This window comes from Culex quinquefasciatus, chromosome 1, assembly GCF_015732765.1.
Source record: "Culex quinquefasciatus strain JHB chromosome 1, VPISU_Cqui_1.0_pri_paternal, whole genome shotgun sequence".
Lineage (NCBI taxonomy): Eukaryota > Metazoa > Arthropoda > Insecta > Diptera > Culicidae > Culex > Culex quinquefasciatus.
The window spans coordinates 21,159,421-21,177,599 of NC_051861.1; the positions used below are offsets into that span (position 1 = coordinate 21,159,421).

The window sequence follows — 18,179 nt, forward strand, 5'->3', positions numbered from 1 at the left end:
TATCATCAACTTCGAATCAACCAGCAGGAAATAACATTTAATATTTGTCTCTTGTTTTGTTCAATTCTTTTCAGACAACTGTAGACCGCGCCGCGCCAAACACGGACGTCACGAAGAACCTAACCTCCAAAAGTCGTGCGTCGCCGTATGAAAGTGAACTTCCCCTGCTCAGCTGTACAACGGTTTTCCGGCCAAAGTTTGGCAGAGTAGCGCGCGCGGAAAATGCAAATGATGCCTGCGGTAAAGCCGAATTCCAGCGCAACAATTGACAAACAAGAGTAGGAAAAGTGAGGTTAGGGAAGCTGCTCGACATAACCTCGACGAGCTTGGAGAAAGATGGGAATCGCCGCCCCAGGATGAATAAAGTCAACTAACGCGATGTAAATGAGATGTAAAAGGAGGAGCAAAAAAAAATGTTGTTTAGTGAGGTGTGTTTGCTAGAGGAAATTAAGAAAGGAATAAAATGAAGTGAAATGGAATTGCGGGTCACCAAAGAGCCGAAAACACAACGGACAGCACCATCTGAATGTGATTTAGAGAAACAATCACGAGAAGAAAACAACGTGAAAAATCGAGCAGAGTAGCACAGTGTCTGTAGCCCAGGAGGAAGAAGAAGACGCCACTGCGGTCAAAGGTCGCCCAAGGTAGAAGAAGGAGTTGTGGAAGGTCCAGCTTGGTGGGACCGCCAGGATACACGTCCGGGGACAAAACATGCAAAATGAATACAACATGTGCATGACCATTCTGCTGCTGATCGTAGGGTTCGTCCGAGCGGAACACTTGTTATTCTCAGGTGAGATGAAGTTTCTTTTTTTTTACTATTTAAAAGTATTTATTTCGCAAAACATTTTTGACTTCCTTGATTTGATTTTTGCCAAAATTATTTTAAATTCATTCCGACCTTGTTCTTGCATCTTGTTGCTCGATTGAAACCCCGGCAACTCCCATCTCTACAACAGGGACAAGAAAATCATGTTTTGAAGACGAGAAATACTGATACTCTACTTTTTTAAGGGGACAAGGGGAAACCTCCATGGTATCCTCAAATAAGTTTCGCTGGAGTGGGATGGATTTTGAAAAAGTGACTTTGAAAGTTTTCTTTGGGACTCAGCAGTTTTTTTTTCATAAAATTATTTTTATTAGATCCTTTTCGGTACTGGGACCTGGTTAGGACCGAGTCGGCTTGTGTAATTACATTTGACTTAATAATTACAGAGGATCTTGTGTTTAAATGTTAGTGGGAGGGGAGACTCAGCAGTTTACCGTGTCATGTATTTCAAAATTGTTATAAAATGAAAGGCACCAGCTTGCGGTGGCAACTGAAAAACAGATGGCTGTGACAGTTTCTAATTGAAATATCAACCTTCCTACTACTAATTATAACCATTACCGTCATCAGCAGGTAGATAAGGCGTTAACTTAAGCCAAGCATGCCAACGATGCCACGCAGTCTATCACTTTGGTTCATTGCTTTTATCGCTGTTGAATATGTAGGGGAGAGTGGGGAGACTTGATCCCCTTTTTTTGTATCGCACATAACTCTGTCAATTTCTCACAAAACTATGATCTTTTTGCATGAATTGAAAGCTTAAACATTCAACTATGTTTGGCTGATAAGGGTATTTCATCAGATAAACTCTTAGAATAATGACAAGCGTTTTAAAAAAATATTTTAAACCGGCCTTTTCAAAATGTTGGGGGTAATTTGATCCCCCTTTCAACATTTTGAAGAAATCTTAAGCAAAATGTTTCTTATTAATCCAAACTTTTAATTTTCTATAAGATACAGCAATTTCACATCAAACCTGTACGTTTGTGTTCAAAATATAACAAGTTTAGCATGTAAAATATTTAATAACTTAAAATTTTCTTTTTTAGACCAAAATTGAGCACGTTTACAACAGCTGGTCATTTTTGTTTACAAAACTTTTGAAAAATGGTTCAAACTGCAGTTAGTTATGTACAACTATACTGAAGGAAACTATGTACGAAAACCCAGCCAAATTATTTAATCTTGAGGCTGATTCCAGTGACTGTAAAAATGCAGGGATCAAGTCTCCCTAAACGCACTTTTTTAAACAATTGATTGTAAAAATAGTATGACGATAAATTTAACGTCAAATGTGTAAGGGTTTTGGAGTTCATATGTTTATCAAACAATTCATGTATAAAAAATATTTTTTTGAATAATTTTTGAGTGGTTTCTATACTTATCAAAACAAAGAAAAAAGATCTCTTGGAAGTTTTTTGCAGCACTTCTTCGAAAAATGTGTGTAACTCAATCTAAACATTTTTTATTTTTTTTTCTTTGTTTTCTACAATGAGTTTTAGTCAATTTCGCACAACTTTCTAGAACAAATCTAATTGTTTTACCCACATGCTGACGAGATATAGGCTTGGGGTCAAGTCTCCCCGGGGATCAAGTCTCCCCACTCTCCCCTACATAAAACTCGTTTACTATTAATTATGCTCGCGACGGTCAAGCATAACAAGTCGTACTTCCTTACATAAATAGATTGCTTTCCCCCGCAGGAAAATTACTATTTTTTATACTATTTTTGATATGTTTCAAGGCTATTCTTAACTTTAACAGATATGTATCATTCTCCTCCATACTAAAATGAGTGCTTACCAATTCTCTACTAGATCTATCTTATGAATGGGTTTCTTAGCACACAATTTCTCCTGTTGCTCGTGTTTCCCTCTTAAGAACATCAATTCTTCTCTTCCCCATCCATTGACCACATCCATTATTACCATCATTTTTCGTGCCATTTTTTTGTGCTACCCTTCCCACTCTGATTTTCACACTTTTCTTTGCCGTTTCCCACAAGATGCCCCCGGTCAAGAGATGCTGGTCAGTAGTCAATCTTACGTCACTGACACCCCCCAGAGAAGGGACCTTCCTCTCGACCAAATTCGTGCCAGTGGCAATCGATATATTTTTTTTTGCTCGTACAGCTTCTCACCTCGGTTGCAGTTTCGTTTTCATTTGGCCACGGCCACCGGTTGCTAATTTAGTGGACCGGACCGGAGGTTACGTGTCCGTGTTTTGGTCGAGTTTTTCGCGCGTGATTTTCTTGCTCTGGTTTCGTGCGCTGAATTTAGGGTTTTTTTGCACACGTGTGCAAATTATGAGTTTCCGAATCGAGTGGTGTTGCAAATCGGTGGAAACGATCGATTAGGTTTGGCTCATTTTGCTAGTCATATTTTATGGTCCGTAATGGCGAGTTTGTTATTTAGTTGTTTGTTTCGCTGCGATAATTTTGTTAATTACCTTTCTACTATTCTGTAATTTTGTAAGCTACCCATGAACCGATTAGATCCTATTTTCAACTTTTAGAAAGATTTAACCATTCTAATTTAATCAACTTTGACGAAGACATAAAAATATTACATCTTATACTTAATCTTCTTTAACCCTTTCCGGCCTGATGAGTCTCCAAAACTAGCCTATAATCAAACAGCAATTCAATTTGAATAGAGCCTAAACCGAAAAAAAGTTCTCAATTTTTTTCTGCCAAAATAATTAGACCAGTATTTTTTTGTTTGGCCATCATCTGGCTAGGGTGGTTCGAAAAATGGCAATTTTCGTCATTTTTCGCAAAAATCATATCTCCGCGCCATTCCATTCGATTTTAGTTGTCTTAGACGCAAAAGAAAGGTGATGAGTTTGGCTATTTGAGAAAAATAGTAAGAAGTTGCGTCTTTCAATTCCGAAAATGTTGATACCCAGACATGTATAGGTCATTGCTGAATTTTTTAAGTTATCGCAGTTTTAGTGAAAAAAGTTGATTTTTTGCCGATTTCATCATTTTCCTGTTTTTGCGCGCGGCGCTTCAAAAAAACGTAGTTTTTATTTTCAAAAAATCATATCTCGGAAACGTACGGTTCGAAATCGCCAATTTTTTAATATGTCATGTGAAATTTTCCGAGGAATCCAATAAAAATATTTTCAGACATAGGCTCTTTGGTCCAGACACGGTCAAAACGCCATTTTAAGTTTTCAAACGACTTTTTCAATAGTTAAGCTAGATTTTTGGAACTTTTTACTGTTTTTCTCAAAAAGCCCAACTCATCACCTTTCTTTTGCGTTTAAGACAGCTTAAATCGGATGAAATGGAGCGGAGATATGATTTTTTGAAAAAAAGTGGTTTTTGCGAAAAATGACGAAAATTGCCATTTTTCGAACCACCCTAGCACGATGTAGGTCACCCTAATGGCCAAACAAAAAAATACGAGTCTAATTATTTTGGCCAAGGAACCCCCAGAAAATGTTTTAGCCCGATTGGAGAACTTTTTTTTCGGTTTAGGCTCTTTTCAAATGGAATTGCTGCAAAGGAAGATTTTTAGACAAATTTTGGCTTTTTATCAATTTCACCTAAAATTTATATGTATTAAAAAGCTTATAAACTAAGTAAATTAAATTGCTAAATACAATTTTCAACGCCACTATTTTTCAAATACTATTGAAAAACATTTTTTTCCTTCCAACAATAGTGCAGTGTAGCCTACCCCAGTACATGTTTTACCAAATAATAATCTTGATACAAACCTTACCAGTAGGAAAAAATATATAAAACAGAATGAAATCTTATCATTTTTTTCCCATTTTAACAATAAATTCTTATTAGTTCAAAATACGCAGTAGAATAAAATAACTAAAATTAAATTAGGTTCTCTCATTATTTTTTTTATAAATTTTCAAAAATTGGGACCAAAAACTAAGGAAAATGTATACTTCCGCTTAAATTTCGGGAATTCCCGGGAAATTCACAAATTTTCCGGGAAACGGGAAATATTATTTTTCGGGAAATCCCGGGATTTTTTTCCCGGGACGGGAAATTGGACGCTCTAATGGCAACCCTATTCCAACCAAAGTAAACTGACAAACATTCAATGTCACGCCCTTTTGAAATGTTAGTCAAGATTTGAAAATTTTGAATTTATTGTTTTCGAAAAGATCGAAAAATTTCCCGAAGTTTCATATTTTAACATTGAAAATCGGACCATTAGTTGCAGAGATACCGACAATAAAAAATGGTGGGTTGTTTGGGTGAGACTTAGAAAACATCAACTTTCCTGTTTTTAAACATGGCAATATCTCAGCAACTAAGGGTCGTATCAACAAAGTTCAAATAAAAGCAAAATGTAGAGAATTTTCTCAGCTTTTCAAAATTATTTTTTTCAAAAGTGGGCAAACATGTGCTTTAAAAAATAATGAAAAACTGTGACTATTTTCAAAAAAGTTACCTAAAACTGGCTATAACTTGAAAACGGTGCACTTTATTGAAATTTCACCACTGTACTTTTTGATTGAAAATTCTACTTTACATCGAAAAATGAAGTTGAAAATTTTTGGTGATCTAAGTACTTCGATTTTTTGACAAAATCAATATTGATTCAAAAATTCAGAACTCGGTAGAAGACTTTTTGCCCATTCTGGAAATTTCTGAAAAGTTGGCATTTTCGGTCCCCTAAAACATATCAGAAAACGAAAAAAATAGAAATAGTGTTTTTTTTTTCAAATCATGTTTTAGTGACAAAAAGTGATATTCAAAATCACCAATTTATTTTACAGTGTCCCATATGTAGAAAAAGCAAGCCGAGAGAAACGCATGTCAAATTTTTCCCGCCCATAAAGCTACGTGTTAGTATTTCACGAAAAAGTGGATTTTCTCCGGTTTTCTAGAACAAAGTACCAAATTTTATTGGTTACCTAAAAATTGACGAAATTACATTTGGAACGGACTAGCTTCGAGCGGCAGAGTTTTACTGTCAAAATGCATATCGTCACTTGTGTGCTATCTTGTGACACGCCTGCTTTAAAAAGATAGGACGAGTCACAAGATAGCATACAAGCGACGATATGGGTCATTCCTTCAAAAAATGTTTCTAAAGCATGCAAGGCATTACAGTACTTGTTCGTTAACTGGGCTGACAACGTAGTCCAGTCACCGAATGATGCTCGCTAACTAGGCTGACCGGAAAATTCCGAGGGGACCACCAATGCATAATATTTTTTTAATTGTTTTACATTGCTTACTTTTCGTATTTCTTCAATTGTGACTTGACATTTAATAAAAGTTTGAAAAAAAGTATTTTTCATTTATTGAACATGATTTTTGCATCCATAAACCCCTCGATAATTTCGGTTTGTTTTGGTTTTTTTACGTTTGTTTGCTTTTTAACTGGGCTACGACTCAGTTATCGAGCGCTCAGTTAAAAAGCAGCAAAGTTAAACATTGCCCACTTACCGAACAAGTACTGTATTTGATGTAATCTTTATTTCTAAAATTTGTTTTAATTATGATATTACATCATCCCATGAAATCACTGCATTGAAAATTATGTAAATCCAAAACCAGTAGGAACCATCGCATCGCTTTCACTTGTTCTACCACGGGGTGCCTGGGTCTCCAGATGTCACACCGAAAAACCAACAACGCGCATCACCGAACAGATTGAGACCCCTCCGCGGACGGCCCGTCCGGAAACAAGGGCCAGCAATTAAACACCCCGGTAAGGCGCCGACATACACATGCTCTGGGGTCCCCAACGGAGTCTACAGTGACAACAGCTCAGCGGCCGCGGTAGTGGTGCGTCCGAGATCGATATCTCCCAATAGGGAAGCTATAAAGGCGACTAATGGGTCTTTTACTACAACCGGGGCCACTTTTGTCCCATCGATGGCCGATCGATCGGAGGGAGGCAGAAAAAAAATAGTGCGATGTCATAATGACAGCTGGGTTCGACTGTGCCACAGGAAATCCATTTGCTAGCCAGGTGTCATTATGTAAACGATTGCTGTTCGCACGTAGATGTCGCCACCGTCGCCGACGGACGACCATTGGAGAGTGTCTCTCACTTCGCATTTTCATCGCGCCGTAGTGGCCAATCCAGCGGATCAACGGTTTCCCCCGAGACCACTTTGGATTCCTCACGAGTGAGCACACAAAGTCCGGAAGTTGTTCGGGAACAAACAGCTGTTGATTTTGATTATGCAAGGCCGAGCGGCTCCCGTCGTGCCACCTCCATCTTGAGATCTCTCCACGGGTGGCAGCCGCGGACGTGGACCATTTAGGCACTAATCACTTTCATTTAGTTTGTTTATACTTTTTTAATTGCGTCCAACCGCGGGTTGTCCAGGCAGTAGCGCGAGCGGAGTCAGGAAAATGGAAATGCACAACGGCCAGACGAGTGGACGCTGACTTAAGTTAAGGCTCGGCTTGGCTTGTTCACATTCAAGGGGGGTACACTTGCGGGTAGCTCGCCATGTGAGGGTGGTTATGCTTTCAAATTAAAAAACTTTAATCGCCTCCGTTTTCGTTCATTAATCGCGTCATTGTTTGGTCAACGACGCCACTACATAGGGGATTGTTTTTTTGTTTGTACTAGTCAAATAATAGTTCCAAATATCTAATTGTAATTTGTGTACACTTAAAAGAAAAAAGTTTAATCAGAAGCATTTTTTCAAGTTTATTATTTTTATTTAATCAATCTTTCTTGTGTGCATTTCAGTTGAAACAGTATGAGGTACTTCGCTCTCTACAAAAGTTGGGTCTCACAGTTTAGTTCGGAAACGATGCCACCCACTGCAACGAGCTGTCTGAAACCATCCCCAGTGATAGTCTGCAAACTGCTGCGGTGACTTTGATGTCAACTTTAAATTAGTATTAAAGTTTAAGCGTCAACATTATTTTATGTAGCCTCTTTGGTTTACTTATTTTAATACAGTTCAGATTCGATTATCCGAAGGCTTTGCCAAATTTCACTCCGGATAATTGAATCACAAAAAAAAATTCGCCGTATTTTTTTATTGTCGAGCTTAAGAATGACCCATAAAATTATTTAACACTGGAACGTCCAACGCATGTCCAACTTACACGGACGCCCAAGCCTCCCAAAAAAGTTGGAACGGCAACTTCAACTCGTTGGTTCTCGGGCGTAACTCAACCAATCGGGACGATTCTTATTTGCAGAGATTTGTAAGAATGTCTAGACGATCTTAACATTTTGCAGAACTTGATTTGAACAAATCTGTAATTTGTGCGACAGAAAACATCGTTCCACCTTTTTTAAAAATACTGCCTCCACGGAATTTTTGGCGATTTTTTTACACGCGAAAAAAAAGTTGGAACAATGTTTTTGATCGCAAAAATTACAAATTTGATCTTATTGTGTTCTGCAAAGTTCTAGGATCATCTAAACATCCTAAAAAATCACTGGAAAAAAGCATCCTCTTGATTGGGTGAGTTATGATCGAGAACCAGCTAGTTGAAATAATGAAAAAAAAATCATTTTTTAATTTAAAGGGCAAAAAACCATTGAAATGTTACAAAATTTGGGTCGCAGAAATCAAATTTGATGTTAAAACCAAAAAAAAAAACAAAAAAATATGGGAAAAAATTGTCATGATTCGATTATTGAAAGTCCCGTACAAACCTCCGGATAATCGAGTCTGGACTGTATAAAAATTACAAAAGCATTCAGCTGACTAAACCAAAAAACAAATTAGAAGCTCAACTTTCAAATTCTGGATACAAAAAGTGTAACAAAATGCTTGAGGCATGATTACAGTATGATCGAGGCCGGTGGTGCATTGGTAAGCGTGGTCGCATCTCACCCCAGTTGACCAGGGTTCGCTTCCGGTGGCATTTTCCGAGACAAGATTTGTCTGACCACGCTTTCCGTCGGAGACCTGGATCCTGTCTCGGTTGAGTCGCTGATAGACAGTTGGAGGACTCACAATCCAAAAAGGTCGTCAGTTCGAACCCCGGGATGGCGAGAGAGCATATTCGTTAAAAGAGGTTTGGCATGCCTCACCGTTTCAAGCCTTCGAACATCTAGTTTTGAGTAGGACTCGAAACCAACAAGTTTGATATGTCGCACGGCCAGTTTATTATGTTTCCCGAAACTGTTCCGAATGCGGCCACCGATGATCCTTGAAACGGATCACAATTTTTTGCCTCTTTTTCCCCTCTGTGATGTTTCATAACTTATGCTCCAATTCCTATCAATTTTCCGTTTTATTTCTCACCAAACCACGATTATCTCACCGTTTTTCTCACTCCGTCAATCGATCAGTGGGTTACCAGGTGAAAACCTCCAATTATCACGACTATTTCCAGCGCATGTCTGGCTCCTCTTCTTCGTTGGCTTCTTTTCTCTCGGCGCTAAGCAATTACACATTTCGCCGATGCCCCAAACAATCCTCCATTACTTAACCATGTGGCCGGCCAGCCAGGCGGACACCGGAGAATGCAATAAAGAAGACGAACGAATAATAAAAAAAAAGCAGCGAATTGCATGCGAAGCACACACAAAAAAACAGCCGCGAAAACGACTGTTAAACAATAAAAACGACGCTCACCGCACAAACACACACACTGACAGACGAACAAATTAAATCGCACCGCTGATTGTTTAAATGCGTTCGCATAATTGCAATCCAATTGAACGATTAAACTATTATACAATTTGTATAGTTTTGTGTGATTGTGTGAAAGGTATGAAAGAGGAAGAGGAACAAAGGAATGCGCATTCCGCTTAGAGTTCGAATGAAACAAAAAGTGAGAAGACGAGCAAGAGAGAGAGAGAGAGTGATCGTTTTCAAGCTCAACTTTGATGCAAACGAAAAGAAAAGCGGGAGAGGAAGAAAGTGGAGAAATGGGCGGGAAGTGGACCGATCAATTGAGCGATTTGGCGGATCATCTTACACACTCACATTTGATTAGCCGAAACGCGATGCGATAGGGGTGGTAAGTGGATAGTGAGAGAGTGAAATGAGAAGACGCGCTGCAGTCCGAAATGATTGGCGTTCAATCGAGCTGATTGATTGATTAGTTTGTTTTGTTTTGGATCTGGTTTTTCGGGTGTTTTCACGGATGGAAGAGATTATACGCTAATAGGAAACATTAGATCGCTGGAAACATGTTTCGCCGAATGTGGGTCAGATTGGAGTTTTGCATTTTGTTTTTTGTTGTCTTTTTTCTTGTCACTGTTTCTGTTTCAATTGAGGTGTACATTTATTTGCAAAAGTGTTCATTTCATTGAATATTTTTTTAAAAGTAAATCTTTCAAGACTTGCAAATACAAATTAAAAAACGATACTTAATCCACCTTTAGGTGGTTGGTGCCTTCCTCACATTCATAAAGTCAATACATTCAGTAAAAATAGCAACATTCCCTTAACATGTTTAACAAATCAATTTTATTACTGATTTCTTTTAATAGGGTTCGCAGACCTTCAATTTTTCTGGCTCATCGGCAAGGTCTGATAAAAAACCTATCCAACGAAAGTTCACATGGAAGATTCAGACAATATTTTTATCACAATATCTCAGATCCGGCCTCAAAAGTATATAAATAACACTTAAGTGCCAATAACTTTTGATAGGGTTGTCAGATCCTTGATGTTTTAGGCTCATTTGAAAGGTCTTTCAATTATCTAACTAACGATGGGTCGCATGATGGACCCAGACATAATTTTTACTGAAATACCTGAGATCCGGCATCCAAAAAGTGTATAAATAACACTTAAGTGCTAATAACTTTTTATAGGGTTGTCAGATCCTTGATGTTTTAGGCTCATTTGAAAGGTCTTTCAGTTATCTAAAGATGGGTCGCATGATGGACCCGGACATCATTTTTACTAAAATATCTGAGATCCGGCCTCCAAAAAGTGTATAAATAACACTTAAGTGCTAATAACTTTTGATAGGGTTGTCAGATCTTCAATGTTTTAAGCTCATTGGAAAGGTCTTTTTAATAAATGAAAATGTATAACATGATAGGGTTTCTTGCAAAAACCACCCTTTTTACAATCTTCCGGACATACGCAAAAATCGTTTTTTTAGCATAACTTTTGAAGTACTTAACTAAACTTGCTGATTTTAAATAGAGACCTATGGGACCCCAAGACGGATCGAATGAGACTAATAGGGTCAAAATCCGTTCATCCAGTCCGGAGATAATCGAGTGACAATTTTTTTGTCCACCCACCTACACACATCCACACAGACATTTGCTCAGAACATGATTCTGAGTCGATAGGTATACGTGAAGGTGGGTCTACGAGGTCGAATTAAGAAGTTAATTTTTCGAGTGATTTTATAGCCTTTCCTCAGTAAGGTGAGGAAGGCAAAATTCCTTGCTAATTTGTTTTTTTAGCTATCAAAATTGCAAAATTACAAAAAGACATTCTCTGCCTCTTACAGCTGGTTGTATAGTAAGTTTTATTTACTGATCACGAATCCGAGGATGATTTTGGATATCTCGTGACCAATGCTTGAAAAGGGATCTATCACTGAACGGGACTGCTCGATATTCGATAGAACTTTCTGTCAGCGATCATTTCCCAAAACGATATTTGATCGCTGACACACAACGCCTATCATGACCGTCATTGCTTGGCGACGGTCGATGAACGTAAACACGAAGACGAAACGAACGAAAAATGAGCACCATTCAAGCAGCCGCCCGAACGAGACAACGTGCTCTTTCTCTTTCTCTCGTTTTTGTCTCTCTCTTCCTAGTGTATGTTTCGTGGTGACAGAAATCATATGATTGCTATCATTGGAGAGATGATTGGAATCTCGGTAGAATGTCAAACTACCGCTATCCAAGCGATTTTTTTCCTAGAGGGAAGTCACTTTGCGTAGCACTCATTCCTTTGTGTGTGAAACGAACGAAAGCAGAATGTAAAAATCAGGTTGTCGTGGTGAAGACGATTGGAGTGATCTGTCAGCTATCACAAACAAAGTCGAAATTTCGCAAGCCCTGCTCGTGACAGTGGAGTCGTACGACCCTTTTATTTTTTGTGGTTTGTAATTTTATTAATTTTTATCAAACAGAGCACTTTCGAAGTTTTAGCATGTTTCGTATTTTTAGGCCATCTATAGATCGAAAAATGTCATTTTTTAATTCTTTGAAAATTTCGCTGTTTTAAATTTTTTAATCATGAAAATTTGACAGTTATTATTAAAAAATCCCAGACGGTCCCGGTGGAATTTTTTCGAGACGAGATTTGTCTAACCACGCCTTCCGTCGGACGGGGAAGTAAATGTTGGCCCCGGTCTAACCTAGAGGGTTAGGTCGTTAGCTCAATCAAGGTGTAGGAGTCATCTCCCTGGGTCCTGTCTCGGTGGAGTCGTTTGTAGGCAGTTGGACTAACAAACCAAAGGTCGTCAGTTTGAATCCCGGGGTGGATGGAAGCTGAGGTGTAAAAAGAGGTTTGCAATTGCCTCAACAATCAAGCCTTCGTAAACATAGATTCGAGTAGGAATCTCGCAATCGAGAACGCCAAGGCAATGCTGTAGAGCGAATAATTTGATTTTGATTTTTTATTAGCAAATTCGTTTTTGTATTATTTAAAGTTTCAATTGTCTGAAGTTCCATTATCCGAAGCTGTCCATAAGAAAATCAAGCAATGAACAGTCCATTTTTTATTGTCTTTCAAAGTTTATGTTGCTTTACCAACGAAAAAACATTTTTCCTTCAGTACTTAAAAATATTAAAAATGCATTTAAAAAACTTTTTTAATGCAACTGTTGAAACTACGGCTTGTAATTTCAATTTTAATATTTTTTCCACAATCCATCAAACTGATTAACTTCCGCGGTGCGATCATCACCGTCAACGACTAACTAGACCACTTCCTCTTCCACCCCCTCATGGTTAATGATCACTTTCACTAACCCCCCCACCCGAGTGTGTGGACAGCAGTCACGTGGGGGTGCATCCATCCGTTGGGCACACTAAACTTCCGTCTTGCCTCCACTGTGTTTACCTTTAAGCCACCGCATATCAACATTAATCAACCTCGCCAGCGAGAGCCACTTTATCATAATTAATTCCCCACCTGGCCTCGCACTACTGTACACACTGTCTTGGCCTAGACCCCCAAGGCCAGGTTCAACGATGAGCTAACCACTAATCACACACACACCCTTCGAACCTCTCCCGGTCGGTGGCGATCGCAGTTGGTTCCTTCTCGAACCACGGCCAGTCACGGCTTGTAAATTACATCACTTGGCAAAACATGTCGGAGCTCCGTCACGGATCGGGAAGTGTTCAGCGAACCGGCTAAAGTGTGTACTACATACCTCATCATCATCATTATGATCTTCATGCGCACCCCAAACATCATTATCGCCAACAGCCATCTGATTACGGAGATTTTGCTGAAGAAATCCATTTAAGAAATGGCTTGTAAACTGAAGGGGCCATAGCCAATGTAAGTGAACTGTTACGAAATTCACTTTTGCTTTCTGTACGATCCCGTGCCCAGGAAGCACCAATTTATGCAGCTCGTGGCTGCCCCCTCTCCTCCTGACATGGAGATCTAATCGGGCCCATAGTCAATGCAATGTCTCACGAGATTGCATCTCGCTTCAATAACCGCTTTTCAGCGCGTTGAGCGCGGATCTAGTGCCTGAAAGTGGTGCACTGAGGGAAAAAAATGCTATTATTTTTAGATACACGACTCGACATTCTTTGAGTTTATGTTAGTAAACGTTTCAGTTGCGTCAAGGTATGATAGATTTAGGCTTCCTGAAAACGCCGCTCTCACCAGAATGCAATATTATTGAATTCCCTGCCAATAAATATTATTGGAAATTTTGGATATAAATGGTATGGAATCATCTTAAGCAATCATGCGCACCCACATTTATTTATGAGTAATAAGAGTGTGCGCATGGTTGATTATTCCATAGCATTTATAGCAATATCAATAAAATTGAATTCTGTCTACTGACGACGTATTCAGGAAGCCCAAATCTATCATACCTTGGCGAAACTGAAGCGTTTACTGACCGTTCCAATAATATCGAGTTTTGTTACGGAGAAAAGTTTTCTATGAATTGCTTGTAATTAATTCCTCCTTCTTAGGACGTTTATTGACATTTTAATTGGTGTTCAATTGAAAAGATGAGAACTGATTCAAGATCACAGTAGGCGAATAGTAACCCTTTTCAAAACAAATGCTGAAAAGTTCTACTTTTCAGCACTGAAATGGATGCTTAAAAATTGAACTTTTCAGCACTTGCTAGGAAAAGTCATACTAATCAACATTTTTTTTTATTCAAGCGATTCACTCAATGCATGGACATTTTTCCTATAATTCTTTTCAAATTGTGTTTTTCGGGATTGCAAAAAATGTTGTATGGAAATCGTTGCAAAATTTGTTTTTTTCCTCACTCGTCGTATCTATCAATCTCGGTGAACCTCGTTGGATGTAAGACTCGTGCTGAAAAAATCATTGCTCCTTGTTGCAGCCGTGATCAACAACTCGTCGCTCTCGTGCTAACTTGTCGTATGTCGACTTTGAGCCAAATTGATAATCCGGGTTGGTGGCAGGGTGACCTTATGGCACCAGATGGTACTGAGGATGTCAAATTTGAGTTCCTGATCAAAAATCATTGTTGTTTGACATGTCGGAACGTGTACTTGTGAAATTACCGAAATTGGTCCATCGGAACCATGTGACGGATATTCCGGGTTGGTGGCAGGGTGGCCAAATGGCACCAGATCGTAATGAGGATTTCAAATTTGAGTTCCTGAGCAAAAATCAGTTTTGTTTGACATGTCGGAAAGTGTACTTGTGAAATTACCGTAATTGGTCCACCGGAACCATGTTACGGATATTCCGGGTTGGTGGCAGGGTGGCCAAATGGCACCAGATCGTAATGAAGATGTCAAATTTGAGTTTCTGAGCAATAATCAGTGTTGTTTGACATGTCGGAAAGTGTACTTGTGAAATTACCGAAATTGGTCCATTGGAACCATGTCACGGATATTCCGGGTTGGTGGCAGGGTGGCCAAATGGCACCAGAACGTACTGAGAATGTCAAATTTGATTTCCTGAGCCAAAATTAGTGTCGTTTGACATGTCGGAAGCCATATTACAATTGATGAAGAATTCGACATGCGTTCCTGTGTAGTCGGTTCCGGAAGGGTGGCCAATTCATATCCGTAGGTCCGGGATCAAAGTAATATGCCTTATATGTCCAGAACAGACCTTGGAGCAAATTGGGATGGTTTTTCTGAAGAATTTATGATAATAATCATGATTTGTAGATTGGGTTGCATACCCGGACAAAAACCTACCCCACTAGGTTCCGGATTATCTCCGTGGCGAAGTGTCCGATTCCGGATTTCTTTGTAGATTCTGAAAAAAGACATTTGTCCGGTTCTTTTGAGGGGTGAATGAACTTATTTGGTCAAAAGAGGCCAAAGATACAGCATTTTTAAGGTTTTTTCGGTATCTCGCATCAGACGTTCGGACTGTAAGGGTTAAGAACGCCATTTTGTGCAGCTCACACTGTCTCACCTTATGACCTTCACAGATCCCCAAAATTCGAATTCAATCCTGAGATATTCAATAAAAACCGAAAATTTTTTGTCACTTTTAATATGAAAGAAATTTTAATCATATCGTGCTATCTTGACACAGCCTTGATGTAAGTGAGACAAATGGCCAAAGGGAGTTCAGGTCAAAACGCGTTTGACACAGATACGAGTTCGACTACCGTAATAATTTTTAACACTTGTAGCCCCAACGGGGTCAAAAAAGTTGGTAATAGAACTCCACCGGCTCATACAACCCTTGGTTGAAAATGCCTTTTTTATTATAACTTAAGGTAGACGCATCAGTTTTGAATCTACCTTATTGGAGGTGATTCTTGACATTCTTTCGGATCGAATGCAACAAGAATCATCCAAATCGGTTGAGTTTTCGCCGAGGTACAGCCGATTTAAGTTGCATTTCCAGCTTGTTTGACCCCTTGGCGCTTCGCGTAAGTTTTGACCCCGTTGGTGCTACAAGGGACTTGGACAACCAAATTCAATCAAACTTCTGGAAACTGCACAGAATGGTCAGCCAAACAAAGCATGTTTGTTATTGTTTAAATTGCGTGCTCTCGTTTTTGATTGTTCAAGGTCAAACATTAAAACGCATATTTCTCGGAACGTCAACAAGCGACGTACGACAAGTTAGCACGGTGGCGTCGAACTATAACTGTCAAAGCTGTCAAAATTGTATGAAACCAAATGCAAATTTTAGTCAAATAAAAAAACAAGACTTATCCCTTTCCAGTTTACATAAAGATTTTTTCACTTACCCCAGAAAATCTTGTCCAACAGAAATGTCTGATTCCCTCCGTGTCACATCTCCAAAAACTTCGAAGAGACGAGTTCTCCACGATTCACCCGCCCCCCAATATCTATAGGGAGGACGCAACTTTAGGTCACAGTTTCATAACAAACTCACGTGGCCATGATCAGGCAGAGCAAGTCGTGTAATGCCAATTTATGTTGCCGCCGGCCACACCAACCAACCATCCCGCGGAAAAAGTACGACCTTTAAAACCGGTGAGCTTGCGTGGAACCGACGACAACGACCGCCGTCCGTGTGCTTGCAACAGCCGTCCCCTAACATGACAGTTTTCGTGAGTTGCGCGTATCCACCGACAGATGGCAAGTGGGCCTCGTCGGAGTCCGCCCATTAAATACGCAACTCAAACTTTGCATGGGAAACTTTTTTTTCGTGACGGTTTTCGCGGCACGCTCCCTCCAACTTTTCGAGACTAATATTTTAAATTGGCGTATCTCTGAACAAGTTTTTCAACAAAATGATTCCAGAATGCTTATTTTGCCGTTTAAAACCGAAATAAGACAAAAACTATATTTATTTAAACTATTTGCCATTTTCAAATGTTTGGCTAGATAACATCGAAGGCCGCCATCTTAGGCCCACTGGGCCCACAAAAAGAGGTACGCTCAGTTTGTATGGAAGCTGTCAACATGCTCCCGGGCTGGCTTGCAATCATCCCGCACATCCCGAACACACGGTTTGGTTTTGTGCAGTCAATTATCGATTGCCTGAACCCCCTACCTTTACTAGGGAGCATTAATGAAAGGTTGGCGCGATTACGTGGACGACAGGCCGTGAGGAGGCACGTGTGCGACGAATTAAACCTGTCCACTTGACTCCCCCTTAACACCCTCTTAGTGGGAACAGTGCAATCTGTGCAGTTTGCGGAAGTATGGTTCAAAGTGGGTACCCTACCTCTAGCAAGGCAGCTGTTGAGTTGAGGGTGGCGGACTTTCAATTTGCGTTTTCAATTTCCGCCAATTTGCAGGTTCCCGAGGTGTTTGTCCGGGACGGCAAGTATGATGGCGTGAGATTGGCAAGTACATTCAACAAAACATTCGTAATGATGCTGAATGGGAAATGATTACGCAATTGTAAGCATTTTATGAGTAAGGAGAATTGCAGAGGAAATGGCATCCGTTCAGATTTATTCTAGGCCAATCAAGATAAGAATATTTTTAGAATAATATTTTTAATATGATTATTTCTCGATTACCTGTCTAGCTTGATGTTGTTTGAGAAGATTGGAGCAATCCAGTTCGCAGAAGACGGATGCCTCGAGAATTTCATTTAGGTGAAACCCTCAAAACACTGCATTTTTGGGTGAATCCATGCCAAAAAATATTCCTGACATTCCTCCCTAAAAAAAACAAATGAAAAAACGAGAATTTTTCAGTTAAAATTATACTTGGCTATAACGCCGCTGTCGTGCTATCTTGTCGCATGTAGCTTTTTGACGTTCCGAGACAAACGTGATTTATTGTTTGACCTTGAATAAACAAAAACCAGAGCACGGAACGTAAACATAAGAAACACGTTTTAGTTGGTTTACTATTCTGTAGGTACATGCCGATTTTTTTTTTTTTTTAATTTGATTGCCGAAAGCCCGAGTTATAATTACAAATGCTTATGGCATCTTTCGAGACGAGATTTGTCTGACCACGACTTCCGGCAGACGGGGAAGTAAATGTTGGGCCCGGTCTAACCTAGAGGGTTAGGTCGTTAGCTCAATTCAGGTGTAGGAGTCGTCTCCCTGGGACCTGCCTCGGTGGAGTCGCTGGTAGGCAGTTGGACTCACAATCCAAAAGGTCGTCAGTTCGAATCCCGGGGTGGATGGAAGCTAATGAGTAAAAAGAGGTTTGCAATTGCCTCAACAATCAAGCCTTCGGACACTTAATTTCGAGTAGGAATCTCGCAATCGAGAACGCCAAGGCAATGCTGAAATTTGATTTGACTTTTTTTTTAGAAAATCTCAGAATTGAAATTGAATTTTAGGCATCTGTGAAGGTCAAAAAGGTGAGGC

At 39.6% G+C, this 18,179-nt stretch overlaps 1 protein-coding gene across 2 annotated transcripts in view; it reads left to right on the forward strand.

Moving 5' to 3' along the window:
- Nucleotides 1-18,179, forward strand: part of LOC6051539 — a 55,224-nt gene that overhangs the window by 18,611 nt on the left and 18,434 nt on the right. For both annotated transcript variants that reach the window (XM_038249227.1, XM_038249228.1), the window contains exon 2: nt 75-793. In XM_038249227.1, coding sequence (XP_038105155.1) covers nt 712-793 — 82 coding nt within the window. In that variant the 5' untranslated portion in view covers nt 75-711. The remainder of the gene's footprint in view (nt 1-74; nt 794-18,179) is intronic.